We start from the raw sequence: 24,870 nt of genomic DNA on the forward strand, positions 1-24,870 counted from the left end.
GCTGAATTCATTTCGTTGGAAATTTTCATGCCCTCTCACCAAGTTTTCATGTGAGGTCAGCTGGGAGCTCGCCGCTAACCGTCAGCGCGCAGCACTCACCTGGTCTGACACCTGCTCTCCGTGCAGGCAGCATGTTCGGTCGAGGCTCAAATCTCCACAGTGTGCAGGGAGAGCTGGAATTATGCCTCCTAGCCTCTGTGTGAGTCTCTGTGTGTGTGTCTGTGTGTCTGTTTGTGTTTGTACGCATCCGCGTTTGTGATTGCTTTCCTTGTGTATATGCGTGTCGCATCGGATACGCGTCCACCAGCACTCATGCGAGCAGACAGCGGGTTAGACCCCCCCCTCCACATGCACAGACACACACACACACACACACACACACACACACACACACACCACCCACTACTCTTGCTCAGCTGGATCTCACGCCCAGATCTGTCAGGCGTCTGTTGACGTGTCCTCGATGTGACGTGCCACCCACGGTGAAGGAGAGGCACAAATCATACAGCTTTTCCTTGTCGTTTCACCCGACTACTTGCCGTAACCAGCGTGTGACCTCTGCCAGCAGAAGTTAAGCAGATATCCTTGCATTAGTCTTAAAGATGGCGTTGAGGTAATCTCATCAAAAGGGCTTCTGTTGGTTGTCAGCACATGGCTGTAAAGTGTTTCCACAAAAGAAACAGCCGGCTGAATCTGCTTTTTTTGCAGTCTTGTTGGCTTGTTGACATTTTTTTTTCAGCGAGCTTAATTATTTTCTGAGCTGTAGGGAGTTACTTCATTACGCCATTATATGCAAACCAGGAATGATTGCTTGGTATTAGGCTTAGGTTAATACAACATTTAATCTTTATTAGCACATACAGTCACATGAAAGTTTAATAAACGGTCTGTTAAAGGACAGAGTTAGGAATTAGGCTACATCCACTAAAAGCATATTAACACGAGTCGTGCACACTTATGGTCAGCTCTGTTTCCTGACATGTAATTAATTGCAGAATCAGTTGCCTCAAATCACCTGACACTCTTGATGCCTCTGGCAGCAGTTTGATGCTAATGCCTCCTGATAGTGGCAAGTGACTGTACTGTGCATACTATACATACTGTACAATCAAAGCTCATGTGCACACCCGCACTGCAGTGAACGTGGGTCTATTTATTTTTTATTTTTTTTTAATAAAACAACACAATCGCCCCGCAAGTCACGTGCAATGAGGCGCCGGATTTTTTAGTAAGCAGACTTACTAAAGGATTAAAAAACAATCATCACATGAAACACACAGCGCGGCGGCTGAAAAATACACACAGTTTGTTTTGTAAAGTTTAATTGTCCGTGTTGGGTTTATCTGAGCCCGCTCACATGCGACTGCATGGCTGGAAATAGCAGTGATAATGAGGACGAAGGAGCACTCTTATATTGAGCTACAAGTGTACCAACACTGGAGAAATGCCACCGTTGCGAGCCTCACACTGACATTAGCTGCATTAGCAACTTTTTCACATGTGGGTCATGGCCGTGGCTGAGGGATGAGGGTGCAGTGAGTTATGTAGAACATGCAGAGAGATGCACACAGAAATACATACACACACACACGTGCACACTCAGCCTTTACTCCACAGGGTTTGATTTAGTTATCACCGTCACAGCACTATGCCACTTCCACGTAGTGCCGGATTAGACGCCCCAGATTTCACAGCTCTTAAGAGAGAATATAAACATACAGTTTATTATTCTGTGTGCGTACAGGGGGGGGGATGTGCATACCCAAACATATGTGGACGCCTTTTACCCGATGTTGTATTAGTCTGTGTGTTGGCTGACTCAGAGTGGCTTTTTGTATGTTACAGTGACCCACTTTGAGAGGAATTGTGATAAAATGCAGATTAAGCAAAAAGTCTGAAGCAATTCATTTCCATACATGTATAAACCCATGATTAAAACCGTAAACAAATCCTGTGTCTTATACATGGCCTTCATGTACAGATGCATACTGTATGGAGGGAGATCAGGACCACCGTTAAAAAAGATGTAATTCTTCTTGTTTTCCACGATTCTCACTTTTTTGAGAAGAAAGCCAGAATCCTGAGATAAAAGTCAGAATTGTGTAAAAAAGAAAAGTCAGAACTCAAATGTTTTTTTTTACAGCGGCCCTAATCCAGTTCTGTAGATGCATGACGCATTAGGGGAAAAGCCCACAATTTGGGTTGTTGGGGGTGAAAGGGCTGCCAAAAGCATCAAAACAGCATAAATGTTCCTTGGCATAGATTCGGTGGAACCCCACTGAAGGGAGCAAAGATATCCCCGTATAATGCCACACTCTTGCTGGAAATCTTTGTCTGACAAGGAATTCTGACATCAGAAAAGTAAGAGCTGGCTTTGGATACTGTTTGACCATCTGAATAAGGCAACCATACTGACACCTTAGCATGAATCTGCCATAGATTATTCGGGTTGAGATCTTGTGGTCTGTGATTTCCATAGCATGTGATATACTTTAAGGTGTCATTGATTACATTCAGCCACTAAATGTGGCATTCCATCTCCGCCTTTCATTACACTCATGATACAACACCGCTGTTTTTTTTCCAAATCATCTGCCCCTCAATTTGTTGTCAGTTTGTGCACCAGCTAATGTTGCTAAAGCTTGCTAGTGTTCCTAATGTTGCTAATGCTACCTCGCTAACGTTAAAGTTGCAAACGGTACCAACCTCGTTATACTATTGGCTCACGAACCTTGATAGAAGCTAGAACCAATCTACCATTTTGGACCCGACAAACTTTGTAAAATGATTGATTTACAATCATAATATTAAGAGATACATTTATTCTGCATCTTTCTGCAAGCTTTGGAGAGCTTTTTTTATTAAAATAAATAGTAATAATTACATCAATCTATTCAGTAACCCCTTGCACCCTGCAGATTGGAGCATTGTCATCATGGATAATACCTTCATCAGCATAGAACTTTTCCATCATAGGCTCAAGGTAATTACAACAGAGCCCCCAGACCCCTTTATTCATGTGTCATTAATTCACTATTCTTTGGTACATGCCTTATGTACTTATTTTGTCCAACAGTTGTGCCAGACAAATAAAGCAGAATTTATTTAATCACCTGTATGATAAATAGTTTTTGCATTACATTTATCAGCGATAATGCATCCACGACTATCTGTTACTGTATCTTTTGTGCTTCTGATTAAAATGTCTGTCTAAAAATAGATGATAAGACAGGCGTTTGGCCATTTTTCACAATATCTCTTCATGCCCTGTGGGTACATGAAGATATAAAGCACAAGAAATGACCACTTCTGTTGCTGTCCACACATGTGATCCCAGAGCGGTTGGTTCATATGAGTTCTCATTAGCTGGGGTGAAAACACATTGTCTTCCACCAGAAAATCCATTTGTTTCCATGGCGATGCTGTCCTCCCTTGTCCAATTTCCTTGCCTGCTTTTTATGGATAGCGTTATTGAACTTTTAGATAAACAGAACAAAATTTCACACAAGCCTTTCCCATTATACATTATCGATTCAAGAGAAAGTTCATAAGCATAGTATTAAAAATAAACAAGAAAGAAATTATAGAGGCAAATCAGAGGTCCATTCATCATCTTATTCTCCTTCTCTATTTACAAACATGTCAATCTGCCTGTGATACAAATTACAAAACACTCAGAGTAATGGTGGCAGCGCCGATCCTCGTCTGATCATAGGCAGGTCAAGTCATTTATTGAATGTAAGGAAAGTGTCCACATAAAAATCCTCAACCTTACCTCTCACTAAGACATAATCCATTGACTGGCATCAGGTCTTTGAATTACCTTCCATTTTAAAGCAATTGTTTGACTTCCTTACATTTACTGGATAATATCATGGATGTGTATTTAATAATAGGCATACTGATATTTGTACAAATGTAAAAGCTAAATGTGATCTTGTACTCATATATGGCATTTTTGTCCTCTAAAACAGTTATTTTGGTTTGGCTCCTGGACACCAAACTAACATCCATAATCAGTTATCCCTGATATCTGTATTACCCTTGAAGCGTTTTGACATGTAGGTTTTATCTATAATCAAAAGCAAGAAAATTAACTTCGTGAAAAATGTAGCATCAGAAAAACTTTTTTCAAAAGATCAAGTTTAAACAAGGTTGAACTGACTTGTAAATGGTTGCAATACATTTAAACAGCATATCCTAAAAAAGGAAAACCGTATCTTAGTTTAGTTTACTGATAGGGCTCACGGCTTGAGTGCAAGGAACGGCCTGTGCTAATGTAGAGTACATTTTAATTTGAAAATAGGTCATCGAGTATTACTCATAGAATACCATCTGAATAAGTACACCTGATTTCTTTCATCAAGAGCCATGCATTATTCCCTGAGGACTTAACGAAAATGTGGAAATCCATTCAGGAGTTTTTGTGTAATACTGTTGACAAACATAAAATAAAATGAGACATAATGTCCTCGGTCGAGGTAAATATCAAGCACAAGTGAATATAGATTATGTTTGACAGGGTTTGACATCTCGAGAAAAAGCAATGAGCCAAATACTCAGAGCGAACACATGACGGTCTTATATAGAATTTGTATCTGACTGTAAATGTTACCCTTTAATGTGAACAGATAGGTGCTGTCTTTATCCTTGATTCTCACTGCATGCCCATGATGGATTCAACCTTTAGCCACATAATAGCAATCTCAATGGTGTCATGGCCTTTTGTTATGTCAAAGCCGAGTATCAGATCCACTCAGTTCAATCTATTTCCTTTAAAGATCAAGGGACTCATGATGAGGGCATCCATCTCTATTGAAAAGGGGGTAAAGGCTTTTAGCACAGCAATCTTACAGTCAGAACATTTCTAACACTTTATTACAACACGTGTTTTTCTACATGGACTGTCTGCGTCACTCAATCGAATGAGAAGTGATTTTGATGCTGAGATATTGCTTGACATTATGACCTTGTACTGTAAAAGTATTATCTTTATTGTATCAGTGCTTTTAATGGTAATTAAAGGTGTAATATGTGAGAATTTCAGTCGAAAACATTAAAAAATGTACTAACATGATCAGTTCTGATGTTATGCGACTATTGCAGTGTGTTGCAAACATATACACTGAAGTTAGCATGCTAACCAGCTAGCCCCAACCTGTTTAATACTCCTGTGCTATTGGTGTTAGAACCAACACTTCAGTATTTCTCCCAGGTCAGAGTGCTAGTTGAACACTAAGTGAGCTAACTGGCTAATAGCAGCTAGAGTTAGCAGCAGTTAGCGATTTCTCTACCAATATTTGTTTTGAGTATGAATTCCACAGATCGTCAATTCTTACATATTTCGATATGGCACACAGTAGAGCGCATACCTCCACCAAAACCCAACCGTCTGCTTTTTTACTCAGCCATAGACACCAGCTGCCTGACCCTTTATTCGGATCTGCACTAAAAGTTATCTGGGTCTATTCTGGGCCAAGACACATCTTCTATCCAAGTTTTGCTCTAGTTTTTGTGTAATCCTGCTGACAAACCAACCAGCCAACCCACAAAAGGACACGGGTGAAAACATGTCCTCCTCGGCGGAGAGAATTAAAGATAAATAAACATATCAGATATGACATGTCAAATTATTGTAATGTTGACATGCTTTTCATGTGCGCTACACAGAAAGGCACTTTTAAAACCTCCTAACTTTAAAACGACCTTCAATTCCCAATGCTAGGTTGCCTCCATTGCGTCCTTACACACTCCTGTGTTGTTGGAGTTCTGCAAACAAGAAGTGTTCGCCTCAGTGACAGCTCTGCCTGAGACAAACAAAACCAGGCTTTCTCTCGACTTAATACCTTTGTTAATTTGTTTACCTTGATCAAATACACCTCATCACTAGAGGAATCTATCTCCTGAATGTGTTAGGCAGTTCCTGAGCTATAACTCAGCACAGTCACTCCATTTGTCAGAGAGAGCCCTGACAGTCAGCCTAATTAGTTTGGTTGTGAGAAAGGAGCTGTCTTGCGGAAATCGGGAACATCAATCCATCCAGGGAGGCATGTGTTTTCATAATGCAGCCTGTACAGTGAGCAGAAACATGCCTATTACACGCCGGGAATACTGCATCTATACGACGCGGTATAATGATCTGTTTGCTTAAAAAGAAACGCTCTAAAGATGTTCTGTAAATATGTGCCCTTTTTTTTATGTTATTTTGCGTCTTTTGATGAGTTGCCACGCAGTGATTTAATTCCTGTGTGTTTTGAAGAAAGCCTGCATGCAAATCACAATGGGGAAAATGTTGCATAAGCTGTGACAGTAAAGATAAACTGTCTGGCCTCTTATCTGTCTCTGTGTGACCAGTGAAGAAACCTATAAAAAATATTATGCTGATAGAAATAAAGTGCTCTCAGCAATCCATTTTATTTCATGTGGGGTGGGGGGGACATTCACTCTCCAACACTGACAGGACTTTTTATCGTTTCCGTTATTGCTTTTGTAGACATTCAAATATTTTATGAAGCAAATCATATAAACTGAAAGCAATAATGTGCTGTTTTTCTTCAAAATGCTGCCTTTTCTGCAGAGAGACAGGACAGTCGAGGGAGACAGTCATCTATCATTTAAGAGTCATTTTAACAGGGAGACATTAAAGTTAGTGCTTCTCAGCTTCTCCTGACATCCCTAAAAGCCACTTTTACATAATCCGGAAACACAAAAAAATTACCAGTTCCCTCAACGGCTTTTTGGCCCCTGGCTGTCTTTAAAATGTTCCACGACATTATTCTCTGGGGGATTCGTTCTTAAAGGCACTGTTCACACATCCACAATGAGAACATCCTCTCTGTCTCTGTAACGGGCTTCTCTGCCAGCCCCGGCTTTACTGTGTGTGTGTGTGTGTTTCACTTTAAGATATTAAACCGTCAAATATTCATGTAATTGAATATTTATAAATACGGGGGAGTTTTGTTGAAGTTGCATTGAAGGGTCTCTTAAAGTGGCTCCACAGTATAACTGAATATACTGTGTGTGTTTCTGTATAAAGAAAGGGTTTTTTATGTCGTTCCTAAAATGTTCCACTATATTGACTTCTTCCACTCAAACACGCTTAATGCTAATGCTATGCTCTTTAGTTTTGAAGGGTCACTTCACCCAAATTACAAAAAAATAGAAACATGTCGGTGGTATCTCAATATGCAGACGTTTTGTGACAATAGAAATTTAGTTTTGTTTTTATTAGAGCCTCTACAAGAGCCGTGCGCAATTATGGTTACTGGGACATTGTTTTTGAAAAAGGCGTATAACTGTCCAACTCTTTGCATCGAGTACCACTAACAAAATTCTCTTCACCAATATTGCACTTCTGTCCATACTTGTCAACCCTCTCAATTTTCCCGGGAGACTCAACATCTGTCATTGCTCACTCCAGGTTTCTTTCCGAGGCCTTAATTTATGACAATTTTCACACTTTTTTCCCCTATTGGTCATCATAACCCGTTTCTGTGATACAATTAAGAATTTCAAGTAAAATTGCAATTATATGACATAATAATGATCTTACCCTTTACCTGTTATTTTGCTATCTTCATTCTTTGAATGTCATCAGAATGCAGGAAATTCAGTCCTTCAATCTCACGTTTTTGAGGGAAGAACTCCCAGAACACCACTTTGCTTTCTGTCACGTTGAAGCAGAAAAGTTGGACCCAAACACTCAAGAAAAACCCAGCAGCAGGATCAGGGAAACTCAACAGATGACTTGACAGTGACTGAACGAAAGACTGGACTTAAACACGACCTAAACTAAGGAAGGGATTAGTTGAGGTGGAGTGAGGCGGAGAAACACAGGTGAAGGTAATGAATGGAAAAGCTCTACAGAAGGGAAGGAGCTGATAGGCTGAAATAACGCTGGGAGGAGGGAAAAGCTAATGAAGGAGATGTAGTGCAAGTTTGGAGTGAAGGCAGACGAACTCAGGTAACAGGGCCGGACTAATTAAACAGACACAGGACAGGTGCGGAGGGAAAATCACAAGAGAAACGGGAAGGAAGACACAGAAGACAAAGACACCACACAGACTGGAACACACAGAAAACTCACATACACTGAACAAAAGGGACAGGACCATGACATTTTTTGAAATCCTCCTGTTTTTCAAATCTCAAGGTTGGCATCTCGGCTCATTCATGCACAAATATTGATGCCAAAAGAGGGAAAAACTCGAGCGACTCCTAAGATGAGATTTTTTGCTCATGAAAAATACAAGAACACAGTGTGCACTATACCCTTTTGCAAGTAGAAAGTGGGTCACATGAATCAGGTATGTAAGAAATGCACCCTGCATGTCACGCAAATCTGGAACTTTTTGTATTAGATTCTAAATCATGAATGAGTATGCAGGAGTACTTTTTATTTGTGTTTCCCCTTATTTAAAGGCCGGTACAATGCAGAAGACAAAGCTGTAAGGCGACTAGCGTCCTCTTCCTATCTCACACATACTGAACCCAGTCTGTGCAGTAATTTCATGCAGAGGCCTTAGACTGCAAACGTTTGCAGGATCCAAGGCAACATTTCACTTGACCTGAAAAATAGAGGTAAAGTGCTGCACTGTCTCTTCCCCTTCCACACAAACATAAAGACACGCGCACACACAGATGATGAGCCACATCCACTGAGGTGATTTGCCCCCCCTGTGGTGAGGAGGCTGGTAATGTTTTCGACCTTTGGAGAAAAATCATTGCCAGGTTTGAGAGAGAGGAAGAGACCTTTTGTAGCCGTGTGGCCTCAAAGATGCTCTGTAAGCCCAGAGCTCCATCTCGCAACCGGTGTTTGATGTCGACTGAGGGAGATAGACTAGCTGCAATCTGTACAGCAGCCTTTTCATTTTGCCAGCAAGCAAAGCTGCGGCAGTCTTCTCACACTGAGGCATATTGATCTCATAGCTTCCTACAAAGATGGTATGCAGTAAAGTCAATGTTACTTTGCATTCTCGTACCGCCTTTGTTTATTTTATCAAAGCTCCGAAAGCTTAGGCCAACATAAAGAAAATTAAGAATGGATTTGACCGCTGTGAGGATGCGTCCGAGACTGGCTACTGTGCGAGATTATGGCGAAGGAAAAATCTATTTTCCATTTATCTCATCTGAGCCCAAACAAGCATGGCATCTAAATAGAATTTTGACCGCTGTGCTGATGCAGTGCAGGTGCTAATGGGCATTAACATTCATAGCCTGACTTGTTTTATCTACTCCTGCATTTTGTTTGCACACCTTGCTGTTCAGCACACAATCACTTTAAATGTAATGAAGTCTCAGTGGTTTTCGGAGCCTGTTCACACAAAGTAAAAGGAGCAAGTTGTTTGGGTCTTCTTGATGTTTTTCATTTGTTTCCTTGTTGGTTTTGTGTTGTGAAAGAAGGGTTTTTAAGCACCATAGTTCATGGAATTGTACTGCTGCTGTGGCTCATGGTGACAGTTGACCGTTCACTAAATCCCTCCAACAAACAAGCAACTGTTCAGTCGCAGCTTAGCGGCTGTTACTGATGAACGCCTTTCCAGGAAGCTGCTCCATCCTAAGCAGCAATCGTTAGCATGTGTGGCTAACTAACTTACAACCTACTGCCGATATTAAACATTACAGAGGCCAAAAATGTACTAAAAAGAATAGCTCTGTCCTGCTCTCTATCTGATTTGTGGAAATTGACATTCCAGCAACTTCAACCAATGTTACCAGAAATAGCAGTAGCTACATTTGCGAGACACTTTAATTTGGCAAGTTGTTGTTCTTAAAACCTTTTCTTTTGTTACATTAAAAGTGAATGTTCTTTTTTGAACATGCTAACAAGAAAAGAAGTTAAACAATAGCCAGATGAGCTGAGATTTTCATCCAGTCGGCAGCCTATCCTAACTTTTTGCCTGGGAGATGCAGCTTTTGCTTCAGCCGTTTTGTGTGATATCATGTAGCCAAGAGAGGCCCATATTTTAGACCCGAACAGCATTTTCAATTGACTCAGGTACCTCACTCAGGTAGCTTAATTAGCTTGCAAGATACAGCTGATCAAATTTGCTAGGAAAAGTTACAGTCACACGATCAAAATGTATTAACACCACTCAACATTTTCAACATCAGGAAATTGTCAAACGTATTTATTACTATTTCATAGTTGTAATAGAGCCTGTCCAGTTGTAGGTGTGCTATATTGAGGTTGCTTGACCAGACAGGTAAAGACACAACTAGGTCAGTCAGCCATGATGGACATATAACATAATACATAACTGCAGCTGTCTATGTGGTTTCCTCTCTTCACCGTTGGCCGTAGCTACCTGACAGACATGGCACAACCAGCAGATCCTCTTCCTCTTGTTGATAAACTGCGCTTTACAAGCGAGCAGCATCAGAATTCAGCATGGATATGCAGCCTGTCAGATACACTATGTATTTGTATGTCAGTGTGTGTGTCGGTGTTTGCGTGTACACGCGTTAGCGTGGCTAGCAGGCAGAGAGCCAGCATGACCCAACTTCAGCTTTTCAGCTTTAGTGCAGTGCTGCAGACAGCTGTGCCACAAACACGCTGCTGTGGATCACCGCGAGGGCCTTTTATTTAGGTCACATTCTGTGCTTCAGCGGCCAACAGAAGGGATCTCTGTCAACTGCAATGAATACCTTTAGTTGGACACAGCCCACTTTTTAAGTGCCCTGCAAGAAGCGGACACTGTGCGTGTCTGTGTGGTATGTAGTGCGCGCTTTGTGTGTGTTCACTCCTGTGAGGATATTGCAGATGGCTGTGGGGATTGACCACTCTATGTTTTTTCATTTTCGCTCTAACAATACGAGAGTAATATATCGGCTTAATTCTCTCCCGCAGTGATTTGCTTTAGCACAGACGAGGAAATTCCATGAATAATTTTCCCCAATTTTTCAATTAATCCAGCATCCGGTTTACAGCCACGTCAAAGGAAATAATAAATCTAACTCAATCTATATTCATGCACATAAATACCTTCTGCATGTGCACTACACAGCGTCCCCCAGTTATGTAAAGAACTAACATGATATTTCATTCCGCCACTTTGTCTCCCTCATTTTCTCTTGTTATGTTTCCTCTCTTTGTCCCCCTCCTCCTCCTCATTTTTTTCCCTTTTTTTTTATTTACCACAGTGGCCTCTGGTAGTGCATTATAAATCGCAGTAATGAATTCCCTGCGCAGTTCTCGGCCACACTGCTGTCACAGGGCTAAACCGGGGTGCGTGGGCTCTTATTATTGTCTCGTTAGCCTCACCTCCAGTCCATTGGAAACAGTGTGGCTTCAGCGGTTAGCCAGCCACAGCCCCAGATGCGTAAGAAAGGCAGTTTAAGGGCGCTGATGGATGCCATTGTTTTCATGTCGCCGTGTAAGGGAAAGGTCGTTTATTGCAGCTTGCCTCGACCAGCCCAGAAGCTGTCAGCTGGGTTTTACTGGCCAATTAGTTTGCCCGTAGAAGAGAACTGAAGGCATGGAGGAAAAGTGTAGGATCGGGCTATGATCATTAGTTGTTTGTGAGTGGGGGCATGTGCTTGCGTGCGCATGAGCAGGTGTAGTCTAAAGCAAGAATAAATGCACTTTTTAAGCACAAGCTGATCTGTCACATCATCTTTTAAATGATATGAGGGATTAGGACTCTCTGCACAGGTTGCCTCTGCATTCACAACACAAATTTCTCATTACATTTTCTGTTGATGCTTCATTTCTAACAGTACCCTTGAACAAATATAGCACACGCCTGAGCTGGAAATAGATTTGAACTCTTCTTGATACCGCGTCTTCCTTTGTTTGTCTCTGTTTCCTCGATCCCTTGTCACTTTCTCACTGAAATCTACCAGAGCGAACAGAGACGAGCGAGAGGAAGCTTTAGGACAGATCTGGATGTCAGGGACCACATGCCAAGTGGCTGCTATATTTAGAGATTCCCCTTCGGAAGTTTTGAAGGACAAAGATGAAAGAGCAGGTCCAAGTCCCGTCAACGTCCTCAAGTTTTCTCGTCTGTGAAGGAGTGCCAAGAAGCATCTTCTTCAAATTACAGCAGATGCAGCAGACATTACACTGTGCTTTGAGTGTATGCAAATATGAGATATTTATCATTCTCTTTTCTGTCTCTCTCTTCTTGTCTGTGTGTGTGTTTGTTTGTTTGTCTGTTCTACCTCATGGCTGTGTGTTTCTTTGTAGAGCTAGTTTTGGGGCCTGTGCAAACTTCCCGTGGCAGCAGTTGGATGTGCACGTCGACCCGGCCACGATGACAATGAAAGGCCTGTCCAGTAGCCGTAGTCACCACCATGCGGTGACCTGCGACCCCTCTTACGACTCCATGACCCTGGGGCACGCGGATCGTCGGTCCTACTTCCTCAACCCCGGGGAGGCTCATTCTACTGACCACCCCGGCTACACACAGCGCAGCTCCTTTCAGTCTGAGTGCAGTGCCTACCCTGATCTGGCCAGCTGCACCTTTCCTCGCAGACATTACAGCTCTCACCATGAGCTGAAGACAGAGTGTGGTGCTGTGGTGCCTTATACAGGGCCAACAGGGAGCAGTAAGGGAGGTGGAGGAGGTGGTGGCAACAACAACAGAATCCCTTCTAACCTCCTGGAGCAGTTCGACCACCAGGCGCCTGTGCGGCGTGAAGGCTACCACACCTTGCAGTACAAGCGCACTGCAGTAGAACACCAACGTAGCGACAGCCCTGGCCGGATCCGCCACCTCGTTCACTCTGTCCAGAAGCTTTTCACCAAGTCCCACTCCCTGGAGGGGCCCTCAGGGTCTGGCGGAGGAGGGAGCGGGAGGATGAACGGCAGCAAATCCAGTCCTGATGACCCCCCCTCCTCCTCTGGCACCCTGAAGCACAGTAAGCGCAGTAAGAGCAAAGACCGCTCCAAGTCGGAGCCTAAGATGCGCACCGCCATCTCAGGCTACTGGAGCTCAGACGACACGCTCGACCGGGAGATGTGCCTCTACCATCATCACCATGGGGGCAGCAGTGGAGGCCTGCCCTCTGGGGTCATGACCATGGGGCGTCACCCGGACAAATCCCAGTCGCAGTACTTCATGGAGTCTTACAACACCATCAGCGCCCACTCGCTCAAAACGTCACGCAGCAACAACGATGTGAAGTGCTCGACGTGCTCTGGGGGCAGCAGCGGGGCCATGCCGCTGGTAGGCCCCCTGGACGGCCAAGTGCAGCTGAAGAAGAGCTCGTGGTCTTCTACGCTGACGGTGAGCCGAGCGAGAGAGGTCTACCAGAAGGCCTCAGTCAACCTAGATAAAGCTCTAGTGAAAGCCGAGCAGGGGCGCACCTGCCACTTCCTACAGGTAGGACTGTTGCAACAGCCCCACCTCTCGCATGTCATCCTTCACGCAACCTGCGGTGCCAGCTGCTCCTCCACGCTTCTGCATGCATCCGTGTTTGTTTGTGTGTGAACCTGAAGGGATGACTGGGGAGGCAGTGACCCAGAGCCCATCCGTTCATTCCCTGTGGCTCCAATAATTGTAGGCTGACTTTGTCCCTGATTTCATCAAAACACATAATTGCAAAATCCTCACATGGCATCTGTCTTTGTTTCAATGTGCATGGAAATATTCATATGTGCATGAAAATATTTATATGTGAGCATGTGGATGTTTAAGCTTTTACTCGTGTACTGCACAGCATGTCAAAAGTCACATAGAATCAGATAATGTTGATTTTAGGTTCAGGCTTATGTACCATCATCATGAAGCTGCTTTTATTTTTAGTAAAGCACAGGAGAGCAGACAAGAAACACCTGTCTAAAATAGCAAATTGTCGCATGAAACTACATTTATGCAGCAGCTGAGAGTGTACCGTCTTGGTCATAGAAGTGTTGGTGTGTGCAGTCGTCTAAATCGTATTCCCGGAGCGAGTGCAGGCTGCTGCTATGAGATCAGAGAGAGCCAGAGGTGAGCAGACAAAGAAATAAACAAAAAAATACTCCTGACAGCCCCAAAGCTGAGTGGTGGTGGCCGTGGGTGCTCAGTCACTGTTTCACAGAGGATAAAAATGTTTCAGTTTGCATAGATTTCCTGACGTTGGGGTGAGCTGCAAGTATAAGAAAGGAGAAAAGTGGAGGGGAAAGGCAGGGAGAATAGAAGAGGAAGTGTGTGTGTGTGTGTGAGAGAGAGAGTGTGTGTGACTGAAAGAGTGCAAATAAGGGCAATGGAGAAGGCTGTGAATGAGAAAGTAAAAGGCAGAAAGAGAGAGTGAGGAAGCATTAAAAGCAGAAACTTCTGTGTGGCCGTGCATTTTAACAGCCTGAGAAACGGTGCGAGCAGATCAAGGAAGGATGTTGTCGCTGCAGTACGGCAACATTTCTCCCAGCCTGAAAGAGCAAGCTCTTTTTTTCTAGAAAGAGAAAACGGAAAGGGAACAAACAGGCTTCAAGGAGAGCAGCCTCACTAGTTAGTTTGAGCTATGTTTTATGAATCCTTAACACAAGAAGGTGATGTGTTGTTTCCTGTTTGCTTGTCACCTGCTGGGATGGGATCCAGTTATTCATTGTCTCGTTTTCACACACTTCGCACACTTAAATTAATGCCTCACCTTTTCGTGAACTGGTGCAAAAATTCACAGGTTAGAACATTTGAAATGCACATTTACTGTGAGGTTAATTGGATTATAAGCATGACTCCATTCATTTCTTTAATGGCTTTTTCTCTACAACAATAAATTGGCCTGACGTCATCGCAGACCCGATCTTTCCCAAGGTGTTAGCGCAGCCTGCTGCTGCCCCCTGACATCAAAGTCAGCTTGGTTTCCTAGCTACCCACTGGTCTGCTGAATGATTCTCGTGCACTTTTTTCTCGCTCTGTATCTCATTTCCTTCACTTCAGAGCTGGTGCCCTAACAGCCACTCACATTGGGACTGCAGTGGTTCTGCTGAACAAAACCCCCTTTGTTTTCCCTCTCTCTCTAGGTCTGCTGTCTTTGACTCTCTCTCTTTTAGATTAGGGCTGGGAGATAGCTTTACCTCCTTTTATTTTACCTTCATTAGTGTGTGTGAAAAGTCAGGAGAGCAGACAGGGGCCAGAGTGCTGCAACGTTTTGTCAAAACAAGACATTCCCTGCATTTGATATGCCGCATGCAACACAGGACAGCCAACCCAAGCTCATGGTATGATCCAGGCAGTGCTGCATTGATAGTGTTACTACTTAGGCTTTTAGCGCATGAAGTACACTGTGTCATACAGGTATTTATATCAGGCCGGGGTAGAAAATGTTGGAGCCTCGCTTTTGTTCATGTGTAAGTGCATCTGTATGAGCTCTCATATCTTGGGGGGGTGTAATGTGTTCGCTCCCTCTTTACCTTATCTCACCTCACTTCCTCTCTACAGGTGCCTCAGGATGACTGGAGCGGGTTCTCTCCGCTGGGAAAGGATGACGAGATTCCTTGCCGGAGGATGCGCAGCGGCAGCTACATCAAAGCCATGGCAGAAGACGACAGCGGGGACTCGGACTGCAGCCCCAAACCCTCGCCCAAGGTCCAGGCTCGACGAGCCAGCTACCTGAAGGCCACACAGCCATCCCTCACAGAGATGACCACGCTCAAGTAAGTTTTTGTTTGATTAATCAGAAATGGTCAGAAATGCATCAGACCAGATTTCTTTCTAATGGCCTGCAGGGGGTGACTCCACTGGTTTCAGAAATGCTTTTTATTATATGTAAGCTTATGAGAAATTAACCTGCTCCTCTTTTGATTTATTGTCAGGGTAGACAGTTTCCTAATTAGTTTATGGTCCTAATGGCTTGTTTAGACTCTTCATTATTTATATTTGTGAATTATTGTCACATTTACAGTGAAAGCTCTAGCCTTTTGTCCAATTGTAGTTACTTCTGGCTACAGAAGACAAAGATGGCAACCATCATAGTCTCATGTGCAAGTCCCTGACTCTCAGTGGGCACAACTTAATAACTTGTTCTGTGCTTTCAACTCGGCCACATACTTGTATCTCCAGCTTGCCTCTGTAACACCACAGACACATACACAAAATACATAATGCCCGTTCATGTACTGAAGTGTGTTAAAAAATAGATGTCCCATTGAGGGGAAATTCGTTGTGGGTGGAGAACATGCAAGGGGTATTTTTCTCTCCGCCACAGCAGTTCTTTTCATTCAAGATCTGAAGTTAAAAGCTGAGCTTTATCATTTGAAGACTCTGATGAAGTTGTTTCTTGATGCACGAGGCATTCTCTGCTCAGCAGCATATTTTTCACAGTGTGAGCTCATAAAGTATTCAGCAATATTGGACTCCATCGTGAAGGTTTCTGGCTGAGCAAAGTCTTGAAACAGCTGACAGCACTGTCTACAGTTCAGACGTGAGTTAATTTTAAGAAGGCCGAGTTTGAAAGATTTAGGGCAATCTATTTTTCGGAAATGTAATATATCATTCATAATGGGTTTCATTCATCATCATACATGTAATCACCTGAAAATTAGAATCATTGTGTTCGTGTGTAGATGTAAAAGGCTTTGATAAAGGTCTTTTATATCAACAGAGGAAGCAAATCCTCTTCCACAGAGTCCACCTTGTTTCTACAGTAGGCCTGAACAAAAAACACGACACACCTGCATATTTAAATACAAATATCTCAAATGTGCACCATATTATCGATAATCATGTTGCGCGAGGAAGCAATACAATATATTGCAGTATCAACATCCCTTCCAGAGGACTGATAACTAAAACTACGAAAAGACAAAAGTTGCAGTAAAGTAGAATTATCTCTTATATCCCTTTACCCCTGGTCAAAAATCCCACTTAAACCCACTAAGATCAGGCTTTTAATACTGGACACAGCATTTGAGGTGGAGCCCCATTCATTCCTTTGAAAGCTGCTAAGTGGTGTTTTAAAGCCAAAAACACTCAACTTCCCTGCTATGAAAATATCTGGATCGCCAACTAAGCCGTCTAACCTCCAGTTTAGAATGCTGACTTGAAGGGGGATAAAGTAATTTAATCGTGCAGATCTTCTGGACTTTCAAAATGTTACTGGACCCTTTGGCTCAAATTATGATAGTGAAAGGAGTCTGTTCGCAGGGGTTGTGACGCTCAAAATAATCAATCCACCGTTTTCTTTCACAATGGGTCTATTGTTGTTTTGTCTTCTGTGAAAACTGTTTCCAGTGGATTCATGACGTGAAAAGTGACGTACAATGTGACGCTTCAGACAAAAATCACAGACAGGCTGCCTTGCCTGCAGGAATTGGGAATAGGGTTAATGGGTGATTTGTAGATTTGTATTGTTGAGTTGCGTTTAGAAAACCTGTGTAGACCTACTACTGTTGGTGGAAAAGCAGTTCAATTTATAATTGTAATCCATCAACCAATTTCATTACTGAACAAATCATGGCCCAACTGTCTTAATGAAATTAATTTGTACCTGATGACAATATTTGTCATCAAAGTGCATTGACACAGTGTAAGACTTGAATACACAAGTCTTATAGCAGCACCGGGATGTGACTGATTAACTGTAATACACACATATGAGAAGACAACCAGTGGGTGCTCAGTCACTGGTACTGGTTGCGCAAACACAAGCAAACACAAACACACATCCTTATGTAAGTGCATGTGGCGCAGCTTGGGGCCCACTAATGACTTGAATTTGGCTCAGGGAACACCATCATCATCTGATGGAACCCAGTGGAACAAACCAAGCTGCACTGCTGCGCGTTGGAGATAGAGAATAAGGCGGCAGCAGCTGACGTCTTGTTTTCACACTGTGCTTTTGGGAGCTGGCACAAGTCTGTGTCATACTCGGCAATGATTAAATAATCAGCTTTGTTCTTCCATATGTCTCAGAGCCCATCCTGTGACCACTGTGTCCTTGAACAGTGATGAATTGCTCTTGAGAAGTTGCTGTATGTGTTTACTCACACCCAATGCTAACCGTCCTCCTTATTAAAACACAGCGCACAAATAAAGCTTGTATTTAAATGGGTGGGATTATTCCAAGCTCGGGAGAAAAATGACACCCTTTCTTCTTCAGTCGTCTTTCCTTCTGCTGCCAATTCATTCAGTCTTGGCCTAGATTTTATCGTGTTTATTTTTTTATTCCTCAGCCAAAACAGACATCTTGAATGATCACATCTTTGTCTTTCAGTCACTGTAGTCTTCCTACCGCAGTCATTACTCTGAAGACTTTTATTCAGACAGTTACCAAGAGGAGGGGAGAAGAGGAGAAGGTGAAAGCAAATGGAGGATGGGCCAGTTGGAGGGAGAAAAACCTCTCAAATGAGGAAGCAGGGGGAGTCGACTGACGGGGGAGACAAGGTGCTGAAAAGAAAGGGGCAGTTATGCAGTAGTAATCAACAGACAGCTTTAGCGAGCGCTGATTCCTGAATGTCAAAGGGGAAAATGTGTTCATTAATGTCACTTGTTCCATAGAGGTACACCCTGTGTCAGGCTGAACTTTCCCCCCCCCTTAGGTGGTCTGATTACAGGCAGGGTCTGCCATTCAAGTTGCCACAAAGACATCATTGGTTCAGGCTATAATCAGCCCTACAGGGAAATCAAGAGCAGATGTGGATAAGGATAATGGTGTTGGCAGATTGATTCTTTTCTGACTTAATTCCTCTGTGCATCATCCACAGTCTCCGGGTAGCTCATAGGGATGATTCCCCCCAATCTCTGAAGTTTAGGATGTGCATTCAGATTTCCTTTTTTAGGTTTAATGATGCAGCTTCTATTTTCTATAATCCGTTGGTCCATATTGAAAGATGAATGGCAAATGTTGCATAGGAAAGCAGGGAAAACAATGGACTTAAAGAATGAAGTGAGTGTGTTAAAGAGGCACTATGCAGTTTTGAGAAAGAAATCCAACCTCAGAAATTCAGTATTTACAATATTAATAAGGTAAAAATTTGGGCTGTCAAATAGCGTTAATAACTCGTTAACGCAACATCCTCTTAACGCCGTTAATTTTGTTAACGCGCGATTAACGCTCGGTATTAAAAAAAAAGAAATGCGCATTGTATGATTTACGGCCGTCTTCATCCAGAGGGTGGCAGAAGAATAAGAAAGGGAATCAGAAGTAGAAGAAGCAGGGTTGGCATTCGGGAAAAACACGGTGGACTGAAAAGCGAAAGTGAAAGGAAATGGAGAAAGGACTTACAAACGGCAAATTCACACTGCCAGATGGTTCTGCCGATAGGACAAAAGTTATCTGCACGTACTGTCGACATGAAATGAGTTACCATTGAAGTACGTCGAGTCTCAGATATCATTTGCAAGCCAAACACATGGCAAATGCAGAGAGATGCAAAATTAATCGTTTGACAGCCCTAGTAAAAATACAAACACAGAAATATTTATCTTTTTGTTAAATTACCAAGCTCTTCTCAGAGGAAAATAAGGTTCTCAGAAACACAGTTTGAAACTAGAAAGGTGGCAGGGTCCGCCACATATAAATAAAGTAATACAGTGTGCAATTGTGTTGTCCTTTAAGGTCAGTTTGCTTGTTTATCTTTGCAGCACAATACACAGATATCCTTGACATCACGTCATAACTTCAAATTCCATTGATAATTTTTTTTATGTTTGACACTAAAATTCCTACATATTTCACATTTAATATTTCGGTTACTTCCTCAATAAATATCAGAAAATTCCCAGTTGCCTAAAACACAGTAGTCTTATTCAGATTGCCTCTTCGTCCTGACCTAACAGTCTGTTTTTATGTAACGCAAAAAAAATAAAAATGAATAAACCCAGAAAGATTCAAATTCAAGAAGGTGCATCCAGCTAATGTTTGGAATGTTTACCAAAAGAATTACAAAACAAAACCAAAATTGTTCCAGATAAAACTTGTTTCATCTGTATTTATGAATTCTCAGACACAATTTTGTGTCACTCCTGGGGCTCCATATCAAAGAGGACAATGTTTTGGGGCAACATCAGTACAAACTGACATCTTAAAAGCAGCGTTTGCGTAACAAAGTTGTACACCGTCTCTCAATCGTGACAACAAACCACCTTCTTCTTCCGCCTGACAACCCCACAGACAGGGAAAGACTGCTTTAAATATGCATTAACAGCGCAGCGCCACTACAGAACACCTCAACGGGGAAACCTCAGATTAAAAAACAATGAAGCTTGTTGATAAAAACGAACTGGCAAGCATGAGTAACCATCGAGAGCTTTGGATGTAGTAGCTTGTGCTCAGTATTACAAAAGCTCAGAGGACAGTGTATTTTTAAAATTAGCAACTGTTCTTGGAAAATCATTACCTTTTTGTCCCCATCTCAATTGCTGATCTGTCCTTTCATTAGCCTGGTTACTCTCTGCTGTCCTCTACCTCCATCCCTCCATCCAAGAATGAGTAATCTAGTTTGCTTTGCTGTGGTAGCCACGCTCTATTTTGAGGAGGAAATACATAATTAAAGCAGACCTGACCCAGAGGCATTAGGGTTGTGTGTGTGTGTGTGTGTGTGTGTTTATGTGTACAGTATGCGTCTGTGTGTGTGTGTCAGTGTTTTACATACTCATAGACTGTGAATAATCTAAGATGTATTCGTTTCTCTGTGCACTTTGTTCTGTGGAAGTTGGTTTAGTAGGCCACCGTGTTCATCAAGAAGGAAAGCGAGTCAGCTTTTTAGGTTTTGTTTCCCCTGATTAATGAATTGTTTAGCTGGCATCCAACTGCTGCGTAACGTACACATACACACACACACTTTCCTCACATGTACCCAAACACGCACACACACACGCACATAGGCGCGAAGCATGCTGAGCGATGGGATTGGAGGCAGGTGAGAGCTAATGAGACACCTATTCATCTTCCTCGGAGATGTGTGTGTGTGTGTGTGTGTGTTTGTGTTGATTATGTATCTGTTTTTAGATTAAACATATACCTCTCTCTTACACACACACACACACACACACACAGACAGTTCCTCTTCTCTCTTCTGACATATCTATGTGAGTGTTCTCTACGTTAAGTGTTTTAGAAAGCGCTTACAAGGTGCTTCAAGGGCAGACCTAAGCTACTGCGAGTGTTTCTCAATACGACTGCGCTTGTTGATTAGATAAGGGTGTCTCCTGAAGCAATTGTGGATTGATCCATATCTGTGGGTTCATACGCACTGCCAGGTGCCTTGCAAATACCGTCTCTCTCGCTCCCTTTTCATTGCTTTATCTCGCCTTCTGTTTCCCCTGGTCCTTGTCCGCCTCCATCTTGCTTTGTTCCTACATTTTTAACCGAGCTCCTTCTTCCTCTGCTTTGACTTTTTCTTCGTATGGCAGGATTTCCACGGAGCACTCGCCCAAGCTACAGATCCGGAGTCACAGCTATCTGCGGGCGGTGAGTGAGGTTTCCATCAATAGGAGTCTGGACAGCTTGGACCCGGCAGGGCTTCTGGCCTCGCCTAAATTCCGCTCGCGAAACGAGAGCTACATGAGAGCCATGAGCACCATCAGCCAGGTTAGTGGCACCCAGGGGCCCGTGCCTCTCTGCCTTCGGCCCTTACACCCCCTGTACCTCAACTGCTATGTCCAACAAGGTTGTGCAGGGGGGAGGACATCCCACCGCAGCCGTCTTTAGGTGTGAGTTAACAATCAGGTCACCATCCGGCAAAATATGGAAAGTACCAAAACCCCAATCTCCCAATTAGTATATATGTCTGCATGCTGTTTTCTGGAGCTTAGATGATTACAGGCGCATTCAGATTGGCTAATTAAACAGGGGGGCATACAGAACACCCCCCCCCCTTACCCTAATATGCTCCTTCTGCTTCGGCATACTTTGTAAAGCAAAATGACGGGCTAAAAATACTCTCTTCAATTTGGCATCTGTTATATAAGAGATGAAAAACAAGAATTAAAATGCAGCCATATGAATGTTATGAATAATTCAAATTAGGATTGGCTCCAAATGATGAGGGGCATTTGCCTTGATTTGATAGTTATTGAACATATTGAGCGCTGACAGGAAACACTCAGCGGTGGAGGTCTGTTATTGCCACGACTGTTGCAAAATATGGTGTTCGCAATGTTGGACTTTGGGCACGGCTTCGACTCCACATCATTTAGAGTGACAGGGGAGCTTAGTCTACCTTTTTGCCTGGGGTAATAGGCATATGTACTCCCCCTCCAAAGCCCAGTTTGCCCCGCTTACTGATTGATGGGCCCTTGAGACACCCCTTCAGGTCCTGGCACAGATCAGGTCCAGAGGAGAATGACACACTGGACCTGGCATCTACAGAAATGCCACAGAATGAAAGAGGTGCTGCTAGGCGCTCTGTCTCACTCACTCACTCTCATATTTGTGTATGCATAAAAAGAAGCTCAACATCAGCGGACGGATTCGAGGCCCACGAAGCTTTCTGACTCCAAGCTCTACAGTACACACTCACACTCTTCTGACTGCACGCTCTCGTCACTGACCAACACCCAAACTGAATGCTGTAGTTAGTCCCCTAGTCACATCCCATTCCTTACAGTATGTTTCGCTTCTTGCGCAGACATCTTGCAAACTTTTCTTCACCTAAAGCTGAACAAGAGCAACTTCAAGGAATGGAATGGAGCCCTGTGTTATCTGCCCTCGCACAGCACACACCCAACTCGCAAGTCTGCAGCAAGAGTTGTTTTTGTCTCAGTCCCTGTTTCTGAAACCCAGACTGCATCGGCTAATGATGCAGGTGGAGTTAGATTTCCTCGAGTCACATCTTCAACTCCCAGTAGTCGTAGCTCTGTCACTTCCTGATTCTCACCCGCGGCACTTGTAGTACTTCACTCTGTTGTGTGGCCCTTTTGAAGTTACATCTTACAGTGATTCCTCCCCCTTATCACTCCCTGGACTTTCTTTTATTTTTCTTGAATATGTTTATCTTTTTATTTTTTTATTTTTTTACAGTATATGGAAAGTTCAATCTATGCCTTAAAGCTTCACGAGGCAGCAGGGAGGTGAACAATTGACATGGCTGAGCAAGCAACATAAAATCTGTTTCTGTTTCAACCAATATGATGAACTTTGATCATAAGTACTATTACTAGGCTATATTTATAGGATCATTTCCATAAATTTCATGTAAAAATGGCTTGAGCAACATTACTGTTGACCAGCTTGTCTGATTGCTGGCTTATGTGATTCGCCGCAACAACCTGACGTCAGGTTATGTTTCTCAAGATTAATTCTCTTTCAACTTTTCACAACAGGGGTGCTGGTTTTTTCCCACAACCCCTGCTTGCCGCAGCGCAGCAGCCGAATCCCACTTGTTTAGAGTCTTTAAAAAAGACCCTCAGAGGCAGGCAGGTAGAATAACAAAAGGCGAGCTTTAATAACACACCTGAAAACCTAAGTCCAATGATCTAAAATCCAAAAATCCAAAAGGAGGAGCAAAAGGCAGGTAACAACTGCAGTACAGTAAACTGAACAAATCCAGAACATGGAGAAGGAGCAAGGGACATACACAGGAATGCAGCAGACACAGGATGAAAAACAGACAAACTGACAGGAGCTAAATAAAATACAATTAACACTTTACAAATGAAACACAAGTGAACAGGAAAAAGGTGGGAAAGGACAAAGAGAGGAGGTGCAAGGCAAGGCAAAGGACACGAGTATCGAACTACAAAATAAAACAGGAAATAAATGAACCCAAACCGTGACAGCAATACCCACATCTAAAAAAAGAAATGGGAGGATTCACATTTTGACCAGTCTGTGCTGCTTCACCAAAGAAGACCAAATGACAGCGCTATTCTTCCTACAGTTTCATATTTTGATTGCTCGCCTTGAACTGATTCGAGCCAAAAGTACTTTTTGTCAGTAAGGGCTCTTGTGAAATGACACTTCAAAGTTATTTGTTGTGTCTCTGTAAGCAGAGACAGTGTCCATATCAAACAACAGAATTTATTTTTGGCAAGTGTTGTGATTCTGCCTGCCTCAAATTCTGGGAACACTGGAGCGCCGTGTCCTGTTGCAGCCTCCGTTTTGTGATTTAAGTGTTTTTGAGCATAAAACATCTGCCTGGTGAAGCTTTAATCAGTGGAATAGCTCAACAACATTAATTCCTGCAGCTCAAAGAGATGACCTTCTGTAACATACTGTCCCTCTCCTTTGTGTTGGACTTTGCTGGTGTGTGCCTGTGCATTTTTATATTTACATTTTTCACTGTGCCTGGGTGCCTGCCCTCCCGTGTACGTTTCTCCTGTCTTGACGTTTGTTTGCACGTACTGTATGTCTGCCTGTGTCCCCCCTCCTCCACAGGTGAGCGAAGTGGAGGTGAACGGGCAGATCGAAGCGGTGTGTGAGTCAGTGTTCAGCGAGATGGAGTCGCAGGCGGTGGATGCCCTGGACCTGCCCATGCCCGGCTGCTTCCGCATGCGGAGCCACAGCTACGTGCGTGCCATCGAGAAAGGCTGCTCGCAGGAAGAGGAGGAGGGAGGCGTCGTGGTGGGCAACAGGAGGACCAATTCACCCCCGCGCAACACCACCACTGTCAGAACCATCCAGAGCAGCACAGGTAGGTGGGAACATGGGAACACACACGAGCTCATGTACTTACGAACATGTGTGAACATGCATAATTCACAGCCCATTATGAATTTATCTGTGTGCCTAGAAAGCATGTATTATAGATGCGCCCTCTAACTTATGCGGTATGTGTATAGTGTCACACGCGATACACACAAATAGATAAATAAATGAATTAATGCTGCAGTTACGGCGCAGTGAGATCCCACTCTTCAGAATAAATGTTGAGAAGTGAATTTCTCGATGTTTCTTAAGGGTAAATTTCCAAGAACACGAAACATCTCCGCTAGGGTTAGGAAAATCATGTTCTGGCTTACAGGTGAAACTCACCCAAAAAGAAAACTTGAAGGTGAAGTTTCCTGG

General features: G+C 43.2%; 1 protein-coding gene across 3 annotated transcripts in view; it reads left to right on the forward strand.

The window, feature by feature from the left end:
* Positions 1-24,870, forward strand: part of dlgap1b (discs, large (Drosophila) homolog-associated protein 1b) — a 102,796-nt gene that overhangs the window by 42,399 nt on the left and 35,527 nt on the right. For 2 of the 3 annotated variants that reach the window (XM_030398508.1, XM_030398511.1), the window contains exons 3-6: positions 12,188-13,325; positions 15,363-15,577; positions 21,276-21,453; positions 24,241-24,496. In XM_030398508.1, the coding sequence (XP_030254368.1) occupies positions 12,255-13,325; positions 15,363-15,577; positions 21,276-21,453; positions 24,241-24,496 (1,720 nt within the window). In that variant the 5' untranslated portion in view covers positions 12,188-12,254. The remainder of the gene's footprint in view (positions 1-12,187; positions 13,326-15,362; positions 15,578-21,275; positions 21,454-24,240; positions 24,497-24,870) is intronic. The other variant, XM_030398510.1, reaches the window with a different exon arrangement.

Source organism: Sparus aurata, chromosome 19 (genome assembly GCF_900880675.1).
Source record: "Sparus aurata chromosome 19, fSpaAur1.1, whole genome shotgun sequence".
NCBI classification, from domain to species: Eukaryota; Metazoa; Chordata; class Actinopteri; order Spariformes; family Sparidae; genus Sparus; species Sparus aurata.